Source organism: Meleagris gallopavo, chromosome 14 (genome assembly GCF_905368555.1).
Source record: "Meleagris gallopavo chromosome 14, MGAL_WU_HG_1.1, whole genome shotgun sequence".
Classification (NCBI taxonomy): Eukaryota; Metazoa; Chordata; class Aves; order Galliformes; family Phasianidae; genus Meleagris; species Meleagris gallopavo.
In genome coordinates this window covers 690,304-709,743 of record NC_139417.1, presented here as the reverse complement: position 1 = coordinate 709,743, position 19,440 = coordinate 690,304, and the positions used below count along the sequence as shown (strand labels likewise).

The following is a 19,440-nucleotide window of genomic DNA, read 5'->3' as shown; positions in this document are numbered from 1 at the left end:
CAGACCGCCTACGAGATCCATCCTGATGGCAGTTTGATGCCCAAACAACTACTACTGTGCAATCAAAAGGAAACCGGGTAGTCTTCTCAGCCTATAGGACAGCCAGACCTGGGCAAAAAGGGAAAGGGAAGCAAACCAACAATTGCACACAAAATTTGTTTTACTAATGGTTCCTGAGCACAAACATTCTTGTACGTAGCTGTGGGAAAAACCAGCAGCAACCAGCAACTTGCCACCAGAGAGGCTTTGGGCAATAGGAAACTGTTCATCAAATATCATCTCTGTACTGGAAAGAGGAAGCATCAGCCATCCAGGGCCAAACTCCATTTGGAAACATAGCAGACAGTAGGTGTTGAGTCAGACACAAGCAGCAAACACTGCTGCAAGAAACACTGTCTAACCTGTGCTTACAGTCCTCCACTGAAGGTGTTCCCCAGATCCACAGGGTATCTTTTTCAATTCCATCTTTCACTATGTGGTGAAAAGGTTCCCTTCTTATCCATCCTAAATCTCAACTCTTTCTTCCCATTTATGCCACTTACAGCAGACAAAGGATTTCCTTTCTCATGGCAAGCTCTGAAGAGCTCTAAAGAACCCTTTGCTCTTTAAACCTTTTTTACTTTAAACCTTTTCTACTCCAAGCTCAGGTTTCCCCAGCTTTCCTTTCTTGGCCACACTCTACCAGCATCTTGTCCTTCTTGCTGCCCAGCTCTGGATTCTTTGCAGTCCATGGACATCTTTGAAGGCTCTCACCAAGAGGTGGGATCAGGTAGGCCAGCAGAAGTCTGGTCCAGTGCAATCTGAGTGGCTGAACATCATTGCCCCAATCTTGTCCAAGAAGCTACTTTATGTTGCAAATAGATGTGTCCTCCTGCTATCACACCACTTTGGTGACTCAGCTTGTGACCAGGAGAGCTCAGGATCTTTTCTACCGCGCTGCTACTCAAATATTTTTTCGTTCTCTATTTGTACATTGGATTTCTTCTCCTTAAGCGCAGCACTTTGCATTTGTTTTCACCAAGTTCCCTTCTTGCTGATAGCAGGCTCTCCGCTCCATTTTTTGTAAATCATGTTGAATTCTGATAATGCCTTCTGAAGCACATCCAACCCCTCCCAGCTCAGTGTCATCTGCAATTTTTATAAGCATATTCTCCATTCCGTTGCCTAAGTTATTAATGAAAATATTAAATAAAACTAGGTCTGGGGCAGATCCCCGCAGGAGTCCACTTCAAATGTCCTCCCAGTATGACAGAGACCTACAGCCACTATTATTTGAGAGTTATGTGTCCAATCAAAATATCTCAAATTCTTAACTTTACAAAAAGCTGATTTTGAGTATTTGATATGCAAAGGAGCTGTAGACCAAAGGATAATTTGGTGAATAATTTAAAGTGTAAGACTAGGTTGGAGGAAAATCACGATCTGTTTGTAGATGACTTGCCAAGAAGAGGAGAAGGAGAAGCCCCTCAGTGCGTGAGCTGGAACATTTGCCCAGCAGCACTGCAAGAGGCCAGCGGGCAGACACTGCGCTCCATGGGTCAGGTTTGTGTGCCCCTCCTCAACACAGCAATATCGCAGAATCACAGGATGGTTCAGGTTGGAAGGGACCTTTAAGATCATGTAGTGCCAACCCCCTGCTGTAGGCAGGGACACCTCCCACAGCCCCGGTTGCTCCCAGCCTCATCCAGCCTGGCTTCCAGAAAGGGGGGAGAATCTACAGCCTTGTTGGGCAACCAGTACCAGTGTCTCACCACCCTCACAGTAAAGAATTTCTTTCTAACATCTAGTCTAAATCTACTCTCTTTTGATTTAAAGCCATTTCTGCTTGTCCTGACACTACATGCCCTTATAAAAAGTCCCTCCCCAGCTTTTCTGTAAACCCCTTCAGGTACTGGAATGCTGCTGTAAGGTCTCCTCGTTGCCTTCTCCTCTACGAGCTGAACAGCCCCAGCTCTCTCAGCCTGTCCCCACAGGGGAGGTGCTCCAGCTCTCTGACCATCTCTGTGGCTCTCCTCTGGACCCTCTCCAACAGCTCCATGTCCTTCTTGTGCTGGGGCCCCCAGAACTGGACATAGTACTCTAGGGGGCTCATGAGAGCAGAGTAGAGGTACAGAACCACCTCCCTTGCTGGTCATGCTTCTCCTGATTCAATCCAGGATACAGTTGGCCTTCTGGGCTGCAAGTGCACATTGCTGGCTCATGCTGAGTCTTTCACGGACCAGCACTCCCTAATCCTTCTCCTCAGGGCTGTCCTCAAGCCATTTTCCATCCAACCTGCATCTGTGCTTGGAATTGTCCAGACCCAGGTGCAGGACCTTGCACGTGGCCTTGCTAAACTTCATGAGGTTGGCATGGACCCACCTCTCCAGCCTGTCCAGGTCCCTCTAGATGACATCCCTTCCCTCTATTGTGCCAATGGCACCACTCAGCTTGGTGAACAGGAAGAACAAATGCCAGTGCAGTCACAGAAAGCATCTTCTGTAGGCAGCGAGGTGGAGACCTTTCCCACAAGGCACATTCAGCCACGACCGCATAGTCCTGTTCCTTCCATCCTTTCAGCCTGGACTTCACTTTCTGGCCACCTCTCCGTGATGCAGCCATCCCTTGATAGATCCTCAAACAGTGCGAGTAGTCTGCATGGGGGTTCCTGAGCGCACTGCCAACCTACAACAAGCAGTCTCCACAGCTTCAAGTGGTGAATTTCATCTCAGCACGCTGCGACTCTCTGCACCTGGGAGCAGAATGGAGCACCCTGATAGCGCTGGGTGGCTGCTGCAAGGCAGGGCACTGAGGGAGTTCAGCAGGAAGTCCCCTGCCATGCCTGCAGTCTACTCAGGTTGGCTCTGAGAAGGAAAAATGAATTGGGTTGCCTTATAGCAGAATAAGCTACTTGTGTATGTCTGGAGATTTGGATGAACTGCTCTTGTCGCTCCGAGGTTATTCCTGTGAACAGAAACTTTACCAGGTAGCTCAGCTGCTTTGACATCTCATGTGACAGGGGCAGAAGCAACAGTACCAGCCTCCAGGACTGCAGTGCAAGCCAGAGGCTCTGACTACCACAACCTGCGCTGCACTGTCGATACCAGAAACGCACTGCCCCTTATCAACTAACTGTTGTGTTCAAAGCCAAAGCAAATCTCTAGTCTTAGCATCCCTGATTCTTTGAAAGCTACGCGTTTTTTTGCTCCTGTTTTGCATCTCGAAACCAGATTGCTATCACACACTTGCTGATGCACATCAGGAGCAGCAGAAGCCTGTGGGCTCCACCACGTCTGCGCTCCCATCGCGCAGGATTAGGATGGGCTCCTGATCTCAGAGCCTGTCACAAACCCAGACTCGAAGCACAATGAATTAATAAATAAGTGAAGAGGTGTCAGTTTTATTAAGCACAAAATCTGCATAAATTTCACCTCATGCAGCTACTTGTCATTTTCAGAATGCCTTGAGACCCCCACTGCTGATAACTCTTGCACATTTCTTTGCAATCCGTTACACAGATGAAGTTTTGTGATAAGACCTCTCTCCTGCCTGTCTCCTTCCCTGTGTTACAGATGCAATCTGAGTAGAGGCAGAAGAGATCCCATCCCCCGCTGCAGAGATAAGGTTACCAAGGGTAGGTCTTAGTACGGATTTTGCAAGCTGCATGAATTATTAAAGTCCTTTATGATATAATGACAGACATATCAGCTTATTTGTTTATTCTGTGTATAATTCATGACTCTCTTGGGAGCTAGACAGAAGTAGGATAGATTGTTGCATCTTCTTGTTCCTTCCAGTAAATCTTCATCACCAGATGAGGATTCTGGGGGCTGAACTTTGCCAGAAAACAGAATAGACGCACCCAGCAGGATCTGCACTTGAGGCTGGGGGTAGCTGAGATTTCTTCACAGCCTGGAGACACAGTAAAGCTATCAGCTGAGCACACTGGCGTGGCTACAGCAAGGCAGCCCATGCAGCCTTTCTGCACTGTGCCACCAGAGCACTGTCATCTGAAGCACACACACACACCTCTGTGATGAGATGCTGTGAGATGCCCCCATGCTCCTGCACCACTGCTCAGCAACAGCCTGACCTGACCGCCTGAGCTGACATGAAGGTTCCTTCAAGACTTGAGGATACTTCACAACGTCCACCTCCTGGCAACACAAGCAGAAAAATACTGAAAAAGGCAAAGATGCTGTCCCCGCTTAGGCCATTTGTTTAAAGAGTCTGGTGAAGAAGCGAAGCAAAGCAGGATTCAGACGTGCCAGGTTCTGACTGCCGGGATGGAGCCTTGCACACACACAGTGCAGTCATCCTTCATTTCTTAGTGCACTGCCTAATGGGTGAGGGAAAGACACATGCCATAGGGACAACCAGGAAATAAAACACTGACCACAGCCACCAACAAGAAAGTTTCCCAAAGTGCTCTTGCTCACACTCCACCAAGAGATGCTGCTGCTGCCACAGCAGCACAAAGAGATGCAGCAGAACAGGTGTAAGCTGATGATGGTGAGCTGGCTGGCTTGTATTACCCACAGGACACTGGAGGACAACCCTCAGCATGCACCCTTCCCTTAGATTTCAGCTGCTCCGAATCACATGAAACATGCAGTGATGAATCAGATTACTAAGATACAAGCCATACTACGGAGCCTGAGAGAACCACTGACTAGTCAGACCATGGCCGAATTTCTGTTTCTATGCAAGCAAAGAGCATTAGTCTCTGCCACAAAGGTTTTCTACCACAAGACAGCATTCCTCAGAGCTCTCTGGGTGTCACTGCTGCTAGATGTCTGTCTAGTTAAATCCCTGCCTTAAACAACCCCTCTCCACATCATTCCCTACCTGAGAGATTCCTGGCTCCTAAGAGCGTGTGGTAATCATTGTTATTATAAAGCACTTAGCGATGCTCTCTCATTGCATCTCTCACCAGCCAAACACCCAGAACCCTGTTATTTCACATCCAGTCACCTTCATTTCTAGAAGCTGTTCATTGTACAGCTCCCTTTCTGCAATGAAAGAAAAAAAAAAAAAGGTGGAGGTGGAAAGCATTTAAAAAAAATAATAATTTACTGCATTTTATGCCATTACCTCAGCGCTTTGTGACACACATCTAAAAGCTGTCTGCAGGACACTCGCACTTGTAAGGTAGCACCCAGTCCCAGCAGGGACACTGGAAGCATGAAGCCCTGTTCAGCTTTGTCCCAGTGCTGCCGCAAAGCGCAACAGGAGTGGGGATGGACTCCCAGCTTTCTCCTCCTTGCCACCCAGGGGGGACAAACGCTCCTTTCTCCATGGGGAAAAATAAATACATACGGCCTTCCCTTTGAAAGGAAACAAGCCTATTGAAACCGTGACCACAGAACCACACTGGAAACGCCACAGGAACACCCAGGCTTGCTGTGCGACACTCAGGGCTTGGGTCCATCACACTCACTGTGCATCCCAGCAGCACCTTGCAGAGCTCTGCAGAAGGACGATGGCTGTTCAGCTGCGATATTGCAACCAAAGCCCTGTTACTGCAGAAGTCCAGACACCACCGTGAGGGAACAGACCGACATTAAACTGTCAAACCCTCCTAAATTTTTCCCTCTTCTACGGGGGAAAGCTGAGCAACAGAGGTAAAGCAGCGGTCTCAAATCCAGACACACTTTCAGCAGCAGTCAGACATGAAACTCTATCTCCTGATGTGAAGTTGGATGTCTGCACTTTGAAGACTGCACTGAAGCACCGAAGCTGGAAGCTCTCACAGCCGTCGACACTCCACAGCACATCTCCCAGCCCGCGCACGCAACGCACGCACATTATGCAGAACCTGAGATGATGAGGATATTCACTCTTCTGCTCTTATAAGTGAGTGCTGGCATTAAGTGCTACGCCAGCCGATGTCCCCGCACCCCACCAGCAGGCTACCTCGGACTCTTCTCCGTAAGAGACAAAACCCCGACGTTAACAAGCTCCTCTCAATGGGGCTCATGACATCAGCAGCCCCTTTCTATTTAGAATAATGACTTCTGCCACACGCCAAGAGATTTGAAATTACCTGTGAAATATATTTCCCTAGGCACAGGCTCAAGAAGCATGTAAATTACCCAGCTTAATGGCCTCGAGCATCTCTCTGAGGCACACACAGAGTGGGAAATGCTCAGCTGACACCTCAGGTACCATGAGAGGGGACAAACATCTGAGGGGTGTCAGGAGCCTCTGTCCTGCAGCTCCCCCCACAACCCATCCCACCGCGAGCGCCTGCCGCTGGGAGACAACGAGCACAACAGATCCAATCCTAAATGAGTGCATCATCAGCACAAAAAGGCAATTTTCAAGAGAGCATTTCCTGGGAAGGGTGCCTGACTGCAATTTAAGTGGCACAAGCAGCCAACACGGGGCTCATGGAGAGGGCACCCATCTCAATTGCAAAAGCCCAGTGCCCGCACTGAGCACTGCAGCAGACCCTCTGTCCATCCAACTAGATGAGAGCAGTGCTGCCCAAGTTCTGGTTCCCAAACAGCCAGAGGACGTCATCCTTCAGAAGCACTGCTCATCGCCAAGGACAGCTCCCTCTCTCCCAACACCAGAGGAAGAGAAACGTCCCCTCTCTACAGTACAAGTCCTCCTGGCCACGTCTCTGTTCTTGCACTTGTTACTGTACCGCAGAAGAAACATTTATCCCGAAATGAAGAGCATGGATTCATTCGGAGGAGCAGAAGAGAAAGAATTACGTGATCTCGGTTCCATTTCCTGCTCTGCTGCTGACATATTGGAGTTTTTGAAGCCCCAATTTCATCAGTAAAATGAGCAATAAGGAAATGCAAGAACTGTTTCAAACTTCATGTAGAAAGCCATAAGGAGGGGCGGAAGACAGAACAGAGCAAGATGTGGGGGGGAGGGATGGGAGACAACCCCAAGGGCATCAGGACAGAATTCTGCCACCCCAGGGAACAGGCCTGAGGCACACAGGCTTTGCTCCTGCCAACAGCGACAGGCTGGTCACATCTCAACATGTAGGGGATAGAAAGTAGGCCAGGGGATCAACTGGGGATAAGAGAACACCTGGAAGACAGGCCCAGCAATAGAAAACTGGGACAAATTTGCTGGTGTAAAGCTCCAGAAAGCCAAGGTGTAAGAGATGGTCTTTGGAGGAGCCTCAACAAAGTCAGGATCTGCCTTTGTTCTCAGCCAGAAACACCTTGCTAACCCACATACCGGCAGAAGCTGTGGTATCACAGTAAGATTAGCACAAGGGCAATTTTCAGAAATAACAGTTTCCAAGCAAATTCTGCCACTCAGAAGCAGACCAAAGGCTGAAGCATAGGTGGACTCCTTGAAGCTACCTGCACTCCAGGCTACCTGCACACCTGCTGTGGTTTAACCTGGCAGCAGCTCAGAACCACGCAGCTTCTCTCCTTCTCTCCCCAAGTGGGATGCAGGAAAGAATCAGTATGGTCAAAGAGCAAGAATTCACAGGTTCAGATAAGGACTGTTTGTGAGGAAAGCAGAAGCTGCATGCACAAGCAAAGCAAAGCAAGGAATTCATTCTCTGCTTCCCACCAGCAGGCAGACATGCAGGTACTTCCAGGAAAGCAGGGCCCATCAAATGTGACAGTTTCTTGGGAAGACAAATGCCATCATACCAAGCATCCCCCCTCCTTTTTTAACCAGCTTCTCTTGCTGAGCATGGCATCATGTCGCATGGAACACTCCTTTGGTCACTCTGGCCAGCTGTTCTGACAGTGCCCCCTCCCAGCTTCTCACACACTCCCAGATGTGTCACTGAATTCCTCCATGTAGAAAAAATAGCACCCGTGGACATTCATCAGCACTTACCGAGCACTGAAGGAGACCAAGCAATGGATGTGAGCACAGGGAGGGGTGCACGGTGCAGTTCAGCAGTGGTGACAGCGACACTGGGTTACCTCCACTGGTGTAGGTTTTTACGAGCACAGCATGGGGGTTGTTGACCACTGCTGGCAAAAATGCACAGCTAGTGGTTGTAACTATGTTGAAAAATAGTGTTTCATAGCTGAGAATTTGCTCTGCCAAAGAGTGTTTTTATGCTCTTTATATTTGTTGTGGTTTCCAAGGAAATAAAGATGAGGCATTACTTCTGGAGCAACCTATATACTATCAGAGCCAAGCCAGCTAGGAAGCAAAGAAGCAAGGCTAAACTCCACATGGGAGATTAGAAAAATACTATATTCCCTGCTTTGTTCACAGGATCTGGAATTTTGTGCAATGCACCTGCTGAACCTCTGAACACTACAGCAAGTTGCAGCACTGCAAGCTGGCTGTGGGGCCACACTGCAATCACAGCAAATTTGGGAGGAGGGGGGGTACGGGGACAACACAGATACCATCTCCTGAGCTGCCCCTTCCTGCAGCAGCCTGAGGTTCTTCGGAAGAACTTTCTCATATAAGACTCTTTGTACTACCTCGTGGGATCTGAGAAAAGGTACAAACACCGGGGTACAATTTTGCTCAGAATGGAAGCTGAGCAATACAAACACTGCCATCACAAAGCTGCAGCAGCACGTCCAGGCAAGAAGCAAACTGTTCTCCACCACAGCACTGTGACTGCAGAGAACACAGCAGGGTCTGACCACTGCTTCCTGACTAGAGGAAGGCCATGCACCAAACAGTCACCAAGTAAGTGACATTTATTAAGTGGCTCTTAAGGAATAGAAAAGGCTGCTTTCAGCACGCGTAACCACATTCACGAAGCCCCTGAAGCAGCAGTGCTTTCAGCACAGGGCTCCACTTGGAAAGAAAGGAAACACAGGAAAGGATTGCAGCAGAGCAGTGCTGTAAGGCCAGTCCACCCTGGCTGCATACATCCCACGGAGCATGCAGGTGCCAGGGCACAGACACAGCGGGTCAGATTTTTCTCCGAAGTGAAGAACAAGCCAAAAGAAATAAACGTGGCAAGGAACGAGGGACACAGTAGAGTCCCACCGAGCCTTCAGGCAGTGGGCGAAGGGTGGTATTGATGGCAAGAATGCCAACATAACACATCTGCTGTCAGGTCAGGTGCTAAATGGGGTCACCTGGAAACCAGGAGCGCAACGCGAGCAGGTAGCACACATGCACAATGCATTTCTCTTCTCCATCTCACAATAAAAATCAGAAATGACCACAAGCACCATTATACTTTTAAATTAAGGAGAAGACCTAAAGCTCCCCCAGCACAAGCCCACAGCTCCCCCACAGCACAGTTACATCAGGGACAAATCTGGCCCAGAACCTCAGAAATAAATTCAGTGTTTCTCAGCTTTCAAGCCAAACGTAGCTGTAGCAGAGCACAGCACGCAAGACTGACGATGGCAAATTCTTCAGCATCATAATAAACCCAATGTCAGGAAGAAAGGCTCAATCAGGAGCAGCCCCCCAGCACGCAGCCAAGGAGGCAGGCAGGGACGCTCCTGCCTGTCGGCAGAGAGAGCCCATTTGGGGCTGATGCTCGCTTGGTCTGTGCCCTCCAACGTGCTGTCATTCTGTGGGAGACAAAATAACGTCATCTGTTTGGTCACTGATCAACCCTTATTAAGATTTCCCAGCAAACAAAAATAGAATAAGTAAAAACCAAGAGCTAGGTGAAGAGAAAATATTGATTTTTTTTTTTCTTTTTTTTCCCCTCTTTTCATACTGATGTAACCTACCCTCCTGCTAACCCAGAGGGGGGAAGCAGAGCGCCCACAAAGCTGTGATGCATGCCTGGCTGGAGGCTCGCTGCCCTGGAACTCTTTGCAGCTTGCAGGTCTTGAATAATTAAGTGCTGTTTCTTGCATCCTTTCCCCCCCCACCCTGCTATGCATGACACAGTGCTGCAGAGAGTTTACTTTTACACACGCAATGGGTTTTCCCCTGCCCTGCAATGCTCTTGGAAGCACATGAGCCCACTCATGACATCACCCTTTGCCCTGCTGGTCCCCAGGATGCGACACTGCTTTGAAAGCCTGCCACAGACCTCTGATTTATAAGACTACCTCAGACGTGAGCAAATGCTACTTTGGCTCCTCCTGGGTCTGCTGAGTTTGTTATGGAGATGTTCAACCACTCACAGCCCAGAATCTGACTCAGTGCTCAACACCTGATAAAGCTGAGCATTAGGCGCTTCGCTTGGCTTAAGTCTGTCCCTTTTAGTGCCTATGTTACAGCTGCCAGAGATCTGAGTGCTAAGCACTGTCTGCTAGCAGAGCAAACAGGGCTCTGCATTCCCAGCTCTCCCTGTATTGTACTGCAGAGGAAACGTTCAGCAGTCACAACAAAGATATTATTACTTTAAAAGTTAATAGGTAGGAGAACTCAAGTACAATATTTCTGATTTAGCTGAAACAAAACCTGTGAGAGCTTTATACATCTGTTAGACTGCCATCCAAAGAGACCTAGGCAGGTTGAGCAGTGGGCCCTCATGAGGTTCAACAAAGGCAAGTGCAAGGTCTGCACCTGGGTCATGGCAACTCCTGCTGCCAATACAAGCAGGGGGACAAAAGGATGGAGCACGGCCCTGGTGAAAAGCACCTGGGGGGGCTGGTGGATGGCAGCTGGACAGGAGCCAGCAGTGCACCCTCACGGCCCAGAGAGCCTCTCATAGCCTGGGCAGCATCCAAAGAGGGCAGGAAGCTGATCCTGCCTCTCTGCTCTGCACTGTGACACCTACTCTGGAGTTGTGTCCAGGAGACTCCTCAGTACAGGAGAGATACGGACCTGTTGGATTCCACCCAGAGGAGGGCCATGAAAATGACCCAAGGAATGAAGCACTTCCCTGTGAGGACAGGCTGAGCTGGGGCTGTGCAGGTGGAGAAGAGAAGGCTGCAGGGAGAGCGGCCTGTCGGTATCCAAAGGGGCTGTGAGAAAGAAGGGGACAGACTCTTCAGCTGGGTCTGTGGTGACAGGACAAGGGGAAATGGTTTCAAGCTAAACGAGGAGAGATATAGACTGGATAAGGAAGAAGCGTTGTACAGCCTTAAGGGCGGTGAGGCAGTGGCACAGCTGCCCACAGAGGTGGTGGTGCTGCGTCCCTGCACACAGCCAAGGTCAGGCTGGAGGGGCTCAGAGCACTGCTGGAGCCGTGGTGTCCCTGCTCAGTGCAGGGAGTGGGGCCGGATGGCCCTTAAAGGTCCCTTCCGACTCAAGCAAATCTATGATGGCATGATAAAATAGCTTACACAAACTTTGAACAGTATTTACAAGTATGCACCTCATTTTGGTTTCTTATTTGGAGGATGGATGAACTCGGACACAAGATTTTTCTTGACAGCAGAATGCTCGGCACCCACTGGAGATGAGCCTGTCAACTTGCTGCAAGAGAAGAGCTGTGGGACCCAGGCCTATTAGGAGCTGAAAGGTATTTATAAAAATCATGTCCTCCTCTGTCACTTCAGAGGCCATTCAATGCTCTTTCCCAACTTGCTCCACCCATTTAGCAGTTCAGGGTGTGACTCTGCACTGGGAAGGGCTAAGAGCCTCAGCAATTGTGAGACTGTCACCTTCTCTGTCCTTGTGTCTGTCCTTGTTTCTGGCCTCCCATCCTTCCCCCCCTTCCTCAAAGCATCCCTTGATTTCTAATACTCCACAGGATTTGCTCCAGTGCACAGCATGATCTAATTTGCACTTCATTGCTCTGCACACCTCATCATTTGCACACCCAAACAGCAGCCTCTGCCCCTCCACCCGTTTCCTATTTCTTCCTTCTCCTCCACCCCCCACTGCACCTTCTCAGCAGAACTCCACTCCAGGAAGCTGCAGCGAGGAGGCTCACATTACCAGGACTTCATTGCTTTTACAAAATTTACTAGCTTGCTGTGAAGCCTCATAAATAATTCAAGATAGACAACCTTTGTCAGGTAAATGAACGTGTCTTTTGTAATCCATCACTCTTCTATCAGCGATAGCATACGCACTGTAGGCACTGTTGATACCGCCTCAAAAATTCCCTACGTGTCAGTGTGGGACAGGGCAGCACCCAGGGAACCCAAAGTCTGCTCACTGGATCCAGTAGATCCATTACAGATACCTGCTGGGGCAAGAGTAGCTCCAGCTGTCCTTGGGGAAGGCAGCTCCACTGCTACCCTTATGGAGCAATGAGACACAGACCCTGGGGCAGGAGGCTCGTTCTCTGGAAGGATCTCCTCTTCACTGTAGGACCTTCAAAGACTGACACAAGCCAGGGTTAGAAAGCACACTGCTTCCCATCCTTCTCAGATTTAACTCTATGCACTCTGTTGGTGCTACTGCACAAAGCACTTGGCTCACTACAGCATGGAAATCCAACTTCAGCTTTGGCAGCTGCACCCGTGGCTTTACCAACATCAGAGCTATTCCTCCAAATGGTGCATGCCCCTATTCACCCCCACCTGACAGCTACCTGCAATTAGCTCCTCCAGAGCACCCAGCCCCAAGCAGCAGCACTGGGATGAGGCCTGGCCCTGTGGAAGGGGCACTGCAACGCAGTCACTCTGCACCACAGTGGCCCAACTGTAGGCAAGAAGAGCAGCTACACACAACTGATGGATGAACAAGGAGCGTGCAACCTGTCCAGCCAGGTCATCACAGCCCTCTCTCTGCAGCCCTTCCACCTGCCTTGAGCTGATCTGCCTGAACAGCCCAATCCCTTGCATCCATCAGTGAGTGATGCTCTGCTTTATGGCTGATGAATTAATTCTTCGCTCTGGATAATTTTATTTTTTCCTGGAATTTATGACCTACAGATAATGGCTAAGACTGAAAGATTTGTAGGACCACTGTCAAAGTTGCACTGAGAATCCAGCATGAGTTTTCTGCAGCTTCAAGTCATTCAGACTGAAGAAAGCCATGCCAACATCTTGTGGATCCAGTGCAACAACAGGCTGTACAACTCCTCTCCCTCTGCAACGCAGCAACAGCAGACCTGGGGATGAAGGCACAGGAATGACATCCAAGTCCTACCAACACCAGCAGAGAGGAAAAAGGATTCTGCTAACATTCTGCTTTCAAGTGGCTCCTGAGAAAGTCAATATGGAAGCATTCAGATAGTGCCCTTTCTTCCTGAATATTTCACTCAAGTATTCTGCTTGGTAATGACTTTCCCTTTTATTTCATCCCACTTGAATGTCTCATTGCTTGAAAAGAAACAATGTAAATCCTATAGTATGTGCACATGTACAGTGTTACTGTGCACAGATGTCCCAGCACTTAAACCCTCAAGAGCCTTTCCAATGGCTTTTGAAGCCAAACACCAGGTCTGTTCAAGGATAAATTCAGGTTTCCATTCAAGGGCCTCCAGAATCACCCTCAATTTGTACTGCGTGCCTATCAAGCACCCAGCACCGGCTGTACAGATGAGGCAGGTCCTCTACCCCTACCTGAGGGACTGAGGATAAAAGTGGGAAGAAAAGAAATGAGGAAGATATGGGAGAACCTTGAGGACCACAGAAATAAGTTGCTAGGCCTTGGTAGCTGCTTATCCCAAAATATGCTTAATAACTGAGCCAGGCTGGTGACAGCATGCACATTGACATGCTGTGCTCTATCTGCCCACTCCTCCTCAAGGAAGCTGTCCCGGTTTCCTTCCCTACTTCCAGACATGGGTTCATAAACAGCTGTTCCCAATGTGAGAGCCGAGTAGGAAGCATCCAGAACTCATAACAGGAAGGGAGAAAAAACCAACAATATCAAAGAACTACTGCAAATGACTGTCCCTACTGCTGTTCAGGTGTCCCCACACACCCAAAGAGTGGGTGGTGCCAGTGCTGCAGAACAGGGCCACTGCTGCCTGTGCCTGCAGCAGCACAAGCTCTCCTCGCCCTCCCAGAAGGAGCGATGCAGTGTCAAGCACTGGGGCACAACTGCCCTCCCAGCGGACTGGCTGCTCAGCCATGTGCAGCAGAAGACAAACAGGACCATCGTCACGCTTCCTCCCTGCTCTTTTCCCAACAAGGTCCCTTCCCAGGCATCAAAACCACAATTGGAAGAGATTTTCTGACTGCATAGCAGGCAAGCAGCAGAACAAGAGAAGGGAATCCCGCTACACAGCATCCTACAAACTCTCAAACATCCAATCCTAATAGAGTTATTTATTTCAAGCCCTACTAGCCCAGATGTGCCAACACTACCAGCATCGTTAACCTCATTTAGGACGAAATGACATGAGCACTAATCAAAGCCTGCTGAAAGGAAGCAATTAATTAGGTGGAGGCAACCTCAAGCCCACCCTCCAGTGGCGATGGGCACCCATCAGCCTCATGGCTCTCAGCAGGAGCTTCGTGCATCTGGCACAACACAAACACCTCGAGGCCCCAGCGCACATCGTGATGCCGTGCTGGAGGGGCAGGACGGACAGGCACAGGTCCCCAGGCCTCTCCCTGCAGGCATCTCTCCCCGTGTCTCGCCGGCAGGCACGCACACCCGCTTCCTCACAGGAAGCAACCGGCTCGCCACCTCTAGCAGATGGCAATTTCCCTTCGAGCCCCAACCACGCAGCCCTTCTGCAAAGCAGGGAGGGGGCTGCTCCCTCCTCAGGCAGCCACGTCCCCCAGCGCTCCTAACGGGAGGCGATGGCACTGCAGGCGCAGGGCTGACCCGGTGACCGGGCTTCGGCCACCCACTGCCACATCTCCCAGAAAATTCACACAGCTCCGTGCTGCCACAGCGATCCCTCCCTGCAGTACTGAACAGAAGAATTAGCAGCAGCCAACAGCTTCCCTTCCGACAGCCGCTAATCCCGCTGACCGCACAGGCACACACTTATACACGAGTGCCCCTGAGAGGAGCCCCATCAGCCAGCAGGCATCACCTAACATACCCACCCCGATGGGTTCGTTCCAATCTGGGATTTTGCTCTTTAAATCTCAATGAGCAATTCCCCTTTGCACAACTGGCTGAGCCGAGTCTTCCGTAGCTCGGCGTAAGATGATTAAAGCCATGCGACCTAGGAGGAGAAAGATAATGTGGAGCACCAGAGATTTATCAGGGACAGAACCAAGCATCAACACACAGAAACCACTGATGACAATTAATAAAATTGTGGCAAAGGAAAAAGAAAAAGAAATCTCCATTTTTTCTTCCCCCTTTTGCTCCCAGCAAAATGCCCTCATCTCTCCTTCTGCTCCAGGCAGAGCGGGACAGCTCTGTGCTGCTGAACACTGCGAGCACAACAGCCCAATGCTACTTCGGTGATCTGCAGAGAAACCTCCACAGACAAACAAGGTTCCTCATCAAGGCTCTGTGTCATTTGCTCTTGTTGCAAGGGTGCATTGTCCAAAGGAGGAGAAAAGCTGGCAGCTGGGAGAGCTCAGCAGGCTGCTCCAGCAGCACGGCCCAGCTGCTGACCGACACACCTTTCAGAAACGATTTCCATTATATCCAACACCTTCAGAAAGCAGAAGGGCACAGATAGGGAGCCACTCACAGGGAACAGTCGATGAAGGCATTATCTGAGCGTTGGTGCCAGCTGCCATTGCACTTCTTATTCCCATCAAATATTTCTCTCCTTAGAAACAAGCACGGAGGCCCTGGGGCACAGCACGGCATTCCAGCCCGCACGCGACAGGCATTGCCTACTGCCCAGCAACTGCATCATCATCAGATCTCCATCTGTGACTCTTCTTTTCCCCAAGCTCACAAAGCAGGTCACAAGGAGAACGGCACGAGCACGGAGGCAGCAGGTCAGGCTGAGGTCTCGCATCCTTTCCATGCCTCCTCTCGCACACCACCACTGCTCCCCATGAGGCACGCACTCAGCCTGGGGCCCTTTCAGGACCATGCCTTCAGCTACGAACGGCATATTCTGCCAGCAGTGTGCTGCTTCACATGCACTGCTTCTGTTAGTGCAGGTCAGGCCCATTTGGTAACAGCACTGCAAGCAGGAGAGCACAGAGCTAACAGCATCCAGCCCGTAAACCCCAACAAGTGATCTGGAATAAAGCTGCTTTGTCAAAAAGCTGGCACAGTTTATTGGGACAACATAGATAGCGACCAGCCTGGGTGAGGGGGGAGGCTGGTGTGTTATCCACAAATTACACATCTCCTAAGTATGCCTGCCCTGGCACAAGAACCTTCTTTATAAAAAAGAAAAAACTTTCTGCAGTTAGAAGGAAAGCACAGCTCTGCACCAGCACGCTGCAGAGAGAGGATTTATGGCACAAAACAGAAGAAAAAGCAACAGCTGACACACAACCCCTGGACAAGCTGCCAAAAGCGCCCCACAAACTTCAGCTATGCTTTATCACATCCGTAACTCCCAGGACTCAGATAGGGATTCTCCCAGCAGAAGGAGCAGCACGCAGAGGCACAGGATGAGGCCACCAGGCCCCAGTACTCAGTGAGCGTGGCGCGTTCCCTTCCTACTTCTCCCCCTGTAGGTAGACATTTCTCAGGGTCTTATTCGGAAGGATTTCTGCATGTACGTGATGGCAAGGCACAGGATCCCGCCAGCTCTCAAAGGTCAGAGGGATTTAGAAACGCGGATGCGAGACCCAGAAGAATTCAGGAGGGATGTGTCTGAACGGGAGCTGTTTCTGATGAAAAAAGGAGCGCAAACAGCCATGCCTCCATCGAAGCAGATATTAGCAGGGTAAGCTGCAGCTCTCCCAAATAAACAACACCGTTCCTCCTGCTGATAAGCCTTCTTTTCAGAAGGCCTGAATGCACGCCTGGAAAAACGCACTCGGAGATCAAAGACGCTCATCTGAAAGGCTTTCAAAAATACTTTGTATGACATATGTATATATATTCCTATTCTTAAGCAAATCAGAAATGGCAGAGGATTGTGGCACAAAGCAGTGCCTATGCACCGGGGCAGCACAAAGTTAAGGGCAGCGCTGCTATTATTAACTCCGTGTCATTGAAATCTTCCCCCACCTCCAGAATCACCGCCTGTAAGGACACGGCGGCAGCCTCTACTTTGGATTGTCGGGATGTACTCCCCCCTCCCCTCTCCCTCACACACACACACAATTTTTGTGTCAACAAGCAGTATTTCATAACGGAGACGACGGGCTCTTAAAATACATCTCGGCTAAGATCCCGCCTGCCCGTGCGCAGGGCTCCGGCGGTACCGAGCCGAGCGCTGCCCAGCGCCGCCCAGCACAGCCCCCAGCGGCTCGCTGCCCCCCGCCCACGTCCCTGCTCACAGCCCCCGGCCCCGCCGCCAGGTGAGCGGGCAGACGGAGGCCGTCCATCCGCGACCGGCCGGCCGACTAGAGGAAGGGGCGGAAGGGAAGGGGGGGGAACGCACCACGCTGCGTGCTTGGGACTACGACGCGAAAGCCGTCGCCCCCAGCGGGGGATGCGGCGGCCGCCCGTGGAAGTTTGCGCTCCGCGGCAACTTCGGGGCCGCCGTTCGCCCCCGCCCGCGGCGGCGCCCCCCGCCCGCCCGAGGAGCGGCTCCGCCCGCGGCCCCCGCGCAGGCCCCGCAGCACCGGGCGGGGGTCCCGGGCCGGCGGCGGCACTTACGTGTGCTGCTGGGGGAAGCTGTAGCCCTGCGCGGCGGGGGCGGCGAGGAGCAGCAGCAGGGCCAGGTGGCCGCAGAGCGCCGGGGCGACGGGCGCAGCGCTGCCGGTCGGAGCCGCCATCGCCATGTTTCCATTAAAAGCGCGGCGGGGAAGGGGCAGAGGCGGCCCCGCGGGGCGGCTCCCCCCGCCGCCACCACCCGTGCGACGAACGCGGCGGTTCTTGGCAGGGGCGGGGGGGAAGGGAGAGGGGAGAAGGAAAAAAGGCACCGACCGCCGGCCGCTCGCCCCGCTGCCTCCCGGCGGCGGCCAACACTGAGCGCCCGCGCCCCGCTACTTTCCCTCAAATAGGCGGGCGGCGGGCGGCCCGGCCCGGCCCCGCTCCGCCCCGCCGCCGCCTCCCCGCCCCGCTCCGGCCCCCCTCCCCGCCGCCTCGCCGCCCCGCCGCGCATGCGCCGCTCCCCGCGGGCCCCCTGCGCTCGGGGGTCGGCTGGGCGCGCGGGGTCCCGGTCGGCGCTGCCGGGGGGGTTCGGCTCCGCGCCCCCCGGGGCTGTCGGTGTGTGATTGCGGTTAGCAGGCCGCTGCCGGCGGGCGAAAGGCGTCGAGGTGGCCCGAAGGCTCGCCGGCTGTTGGGAGGCTGTTTCGGGGTGGTCGCGGTGTAACGTCAGCCCGAGGCTCGCCGCTCGGCTTCAGTGCGGCCGGGCACGAGGTTAGGGACGCCTTTCCCACCCCGGGCCGGCTGACTCGAGGCCAGCACCGCTGTGCCTTGTAGCTTCCGAAAAGGTGTCTTGGCCAGCCCGTTAGCTCCTGAGCAGGAGCCGACCCGAAGGCTCCGTGGCCCCACGCCGGCAGCAGGGCTTCCAGCGGCAGCAGCTGCGAGCCAGCCCTCTTGGCGAGGGATGGCATGTCTCCGTGAGGAGCTCCATCTCCGAAGTGCTGCTGTGCAGATGGGCTTTGATTCTGCTGGTGGAATTGCCTCCGTCCCTCGTTTGCCGTGGGACAAAAACACATTTTGGACCGATGGCATCCTGGGAGCACTGAGTGCTGCTGAAGCTCATCCGATCCTGTCCAGCTGCACTACAGATTTCATGCAGTGAGAAGCACCAATATAAAAATGGGACAGGGAGGATCTGGTGTGCTGACTACAGCCCGAACTGGTTCACAGATTCCTTTTTAATGAGGTAGAGAAACACAGTCGTTTTCCCAAGTCATGTTGGAAGTCATCGGTAAAGCCCACGCTTGAATCCAGCAAATTAAGTCTCAGAACCACCAGATGCTGATCTGATGTGCTCAGCGTGGAGACGGATACGTGCAGTAACTTAATGCTTCATAAAATATTAGCAAATATTTTATATATTAGCAGATACGTTTGCATATATATTTCCAGCTCCAGCACCATGTGCAGGCAGTGGCAGTTTTCTGCACCCTCCCCAGGACATGGTCTGGTTTTGCATCCTGCGTTTCTCCTGCAACAACCACGTGGAGTTTAAAGCAGGCTCACATGGGTCATTACATCTGCAACCTCAGTTACTGTCATACGAAGTGCCTGATTTACAGCCCCTGAGCGTGTTTCAGCTGTGGCGAGCGGATCATCTCTACTGCGTACATGGGAAACGGAGCAACGCAATGAGAAACAGTTTGTCCATTGCTGGCAGGGCTGGCAGCAGTGAGTAAATGCACTTCAAAGTGTGGAATTGGGCTTTCCAAACTCTTGGAAGATAAATCCTGCTGTCCATGCCAGCGTTTTCTTTACCACGTGGTGTGAGTTAGTATCTGCCCCAAAGTTAAACGTATCTCAAGGTATGGGCCCACAGGGCACGGGTTTCAGGTTCCTTTTCCAACAGCCAACATACCCAAAGTCTATGGTGCAGCACTGCAATTGCCGGACAGTCTTTATGACATGGGATTTTTTGCACAATGCAATCTGCTCCTTTGTCCTGCTGGAAAAGCTCAGGGACACAATTGCATATTGCTGTGGCTATCAGCTGCCTTTCCAAATGCCTGCCGCTCAGCACTTGGCTGCTCTATGGCTGCA

General features: G+C 51.7%; 1 protein-coding gene across 8 annotated transcripts in view; it reads right to left on the bottom strand.

The window, feature by feature from the left end:
- The window catches only part of CACNA2D2 (calcium voltage-gated channel auxiliary subunit alpha2delta 2), a 128,783-nt gene extending 111,000 nt beyond the window's left edge, over positions 1 to 17,783 (bottom strand). For 6 of the 8 annotated variants that reach the window (XM_085235616.1, XM_085235619.1, XM_085235622.1 and 3 more), the window contains exon 1: positions 17,410 to 17,782. In XM_085235616.1, the coding sequence (XP_085091742.1) occupies positions 17,410 to 17,534 (125 nt within the window). In that variant the 5' untranslated portion in view covers positions 17,535 to 17,782. Of the gene's footprint in view, positions 1 to 17,409 lie in introns of all 8 variants that reach the window. The other 2 variants (XM_085235617.1, XM_085235623.1) reach the window with 2 other exon arrangements.
- Between the last annotated feature and the right edge of the window lie 1,657 nt (positions 17,784 to 19,440).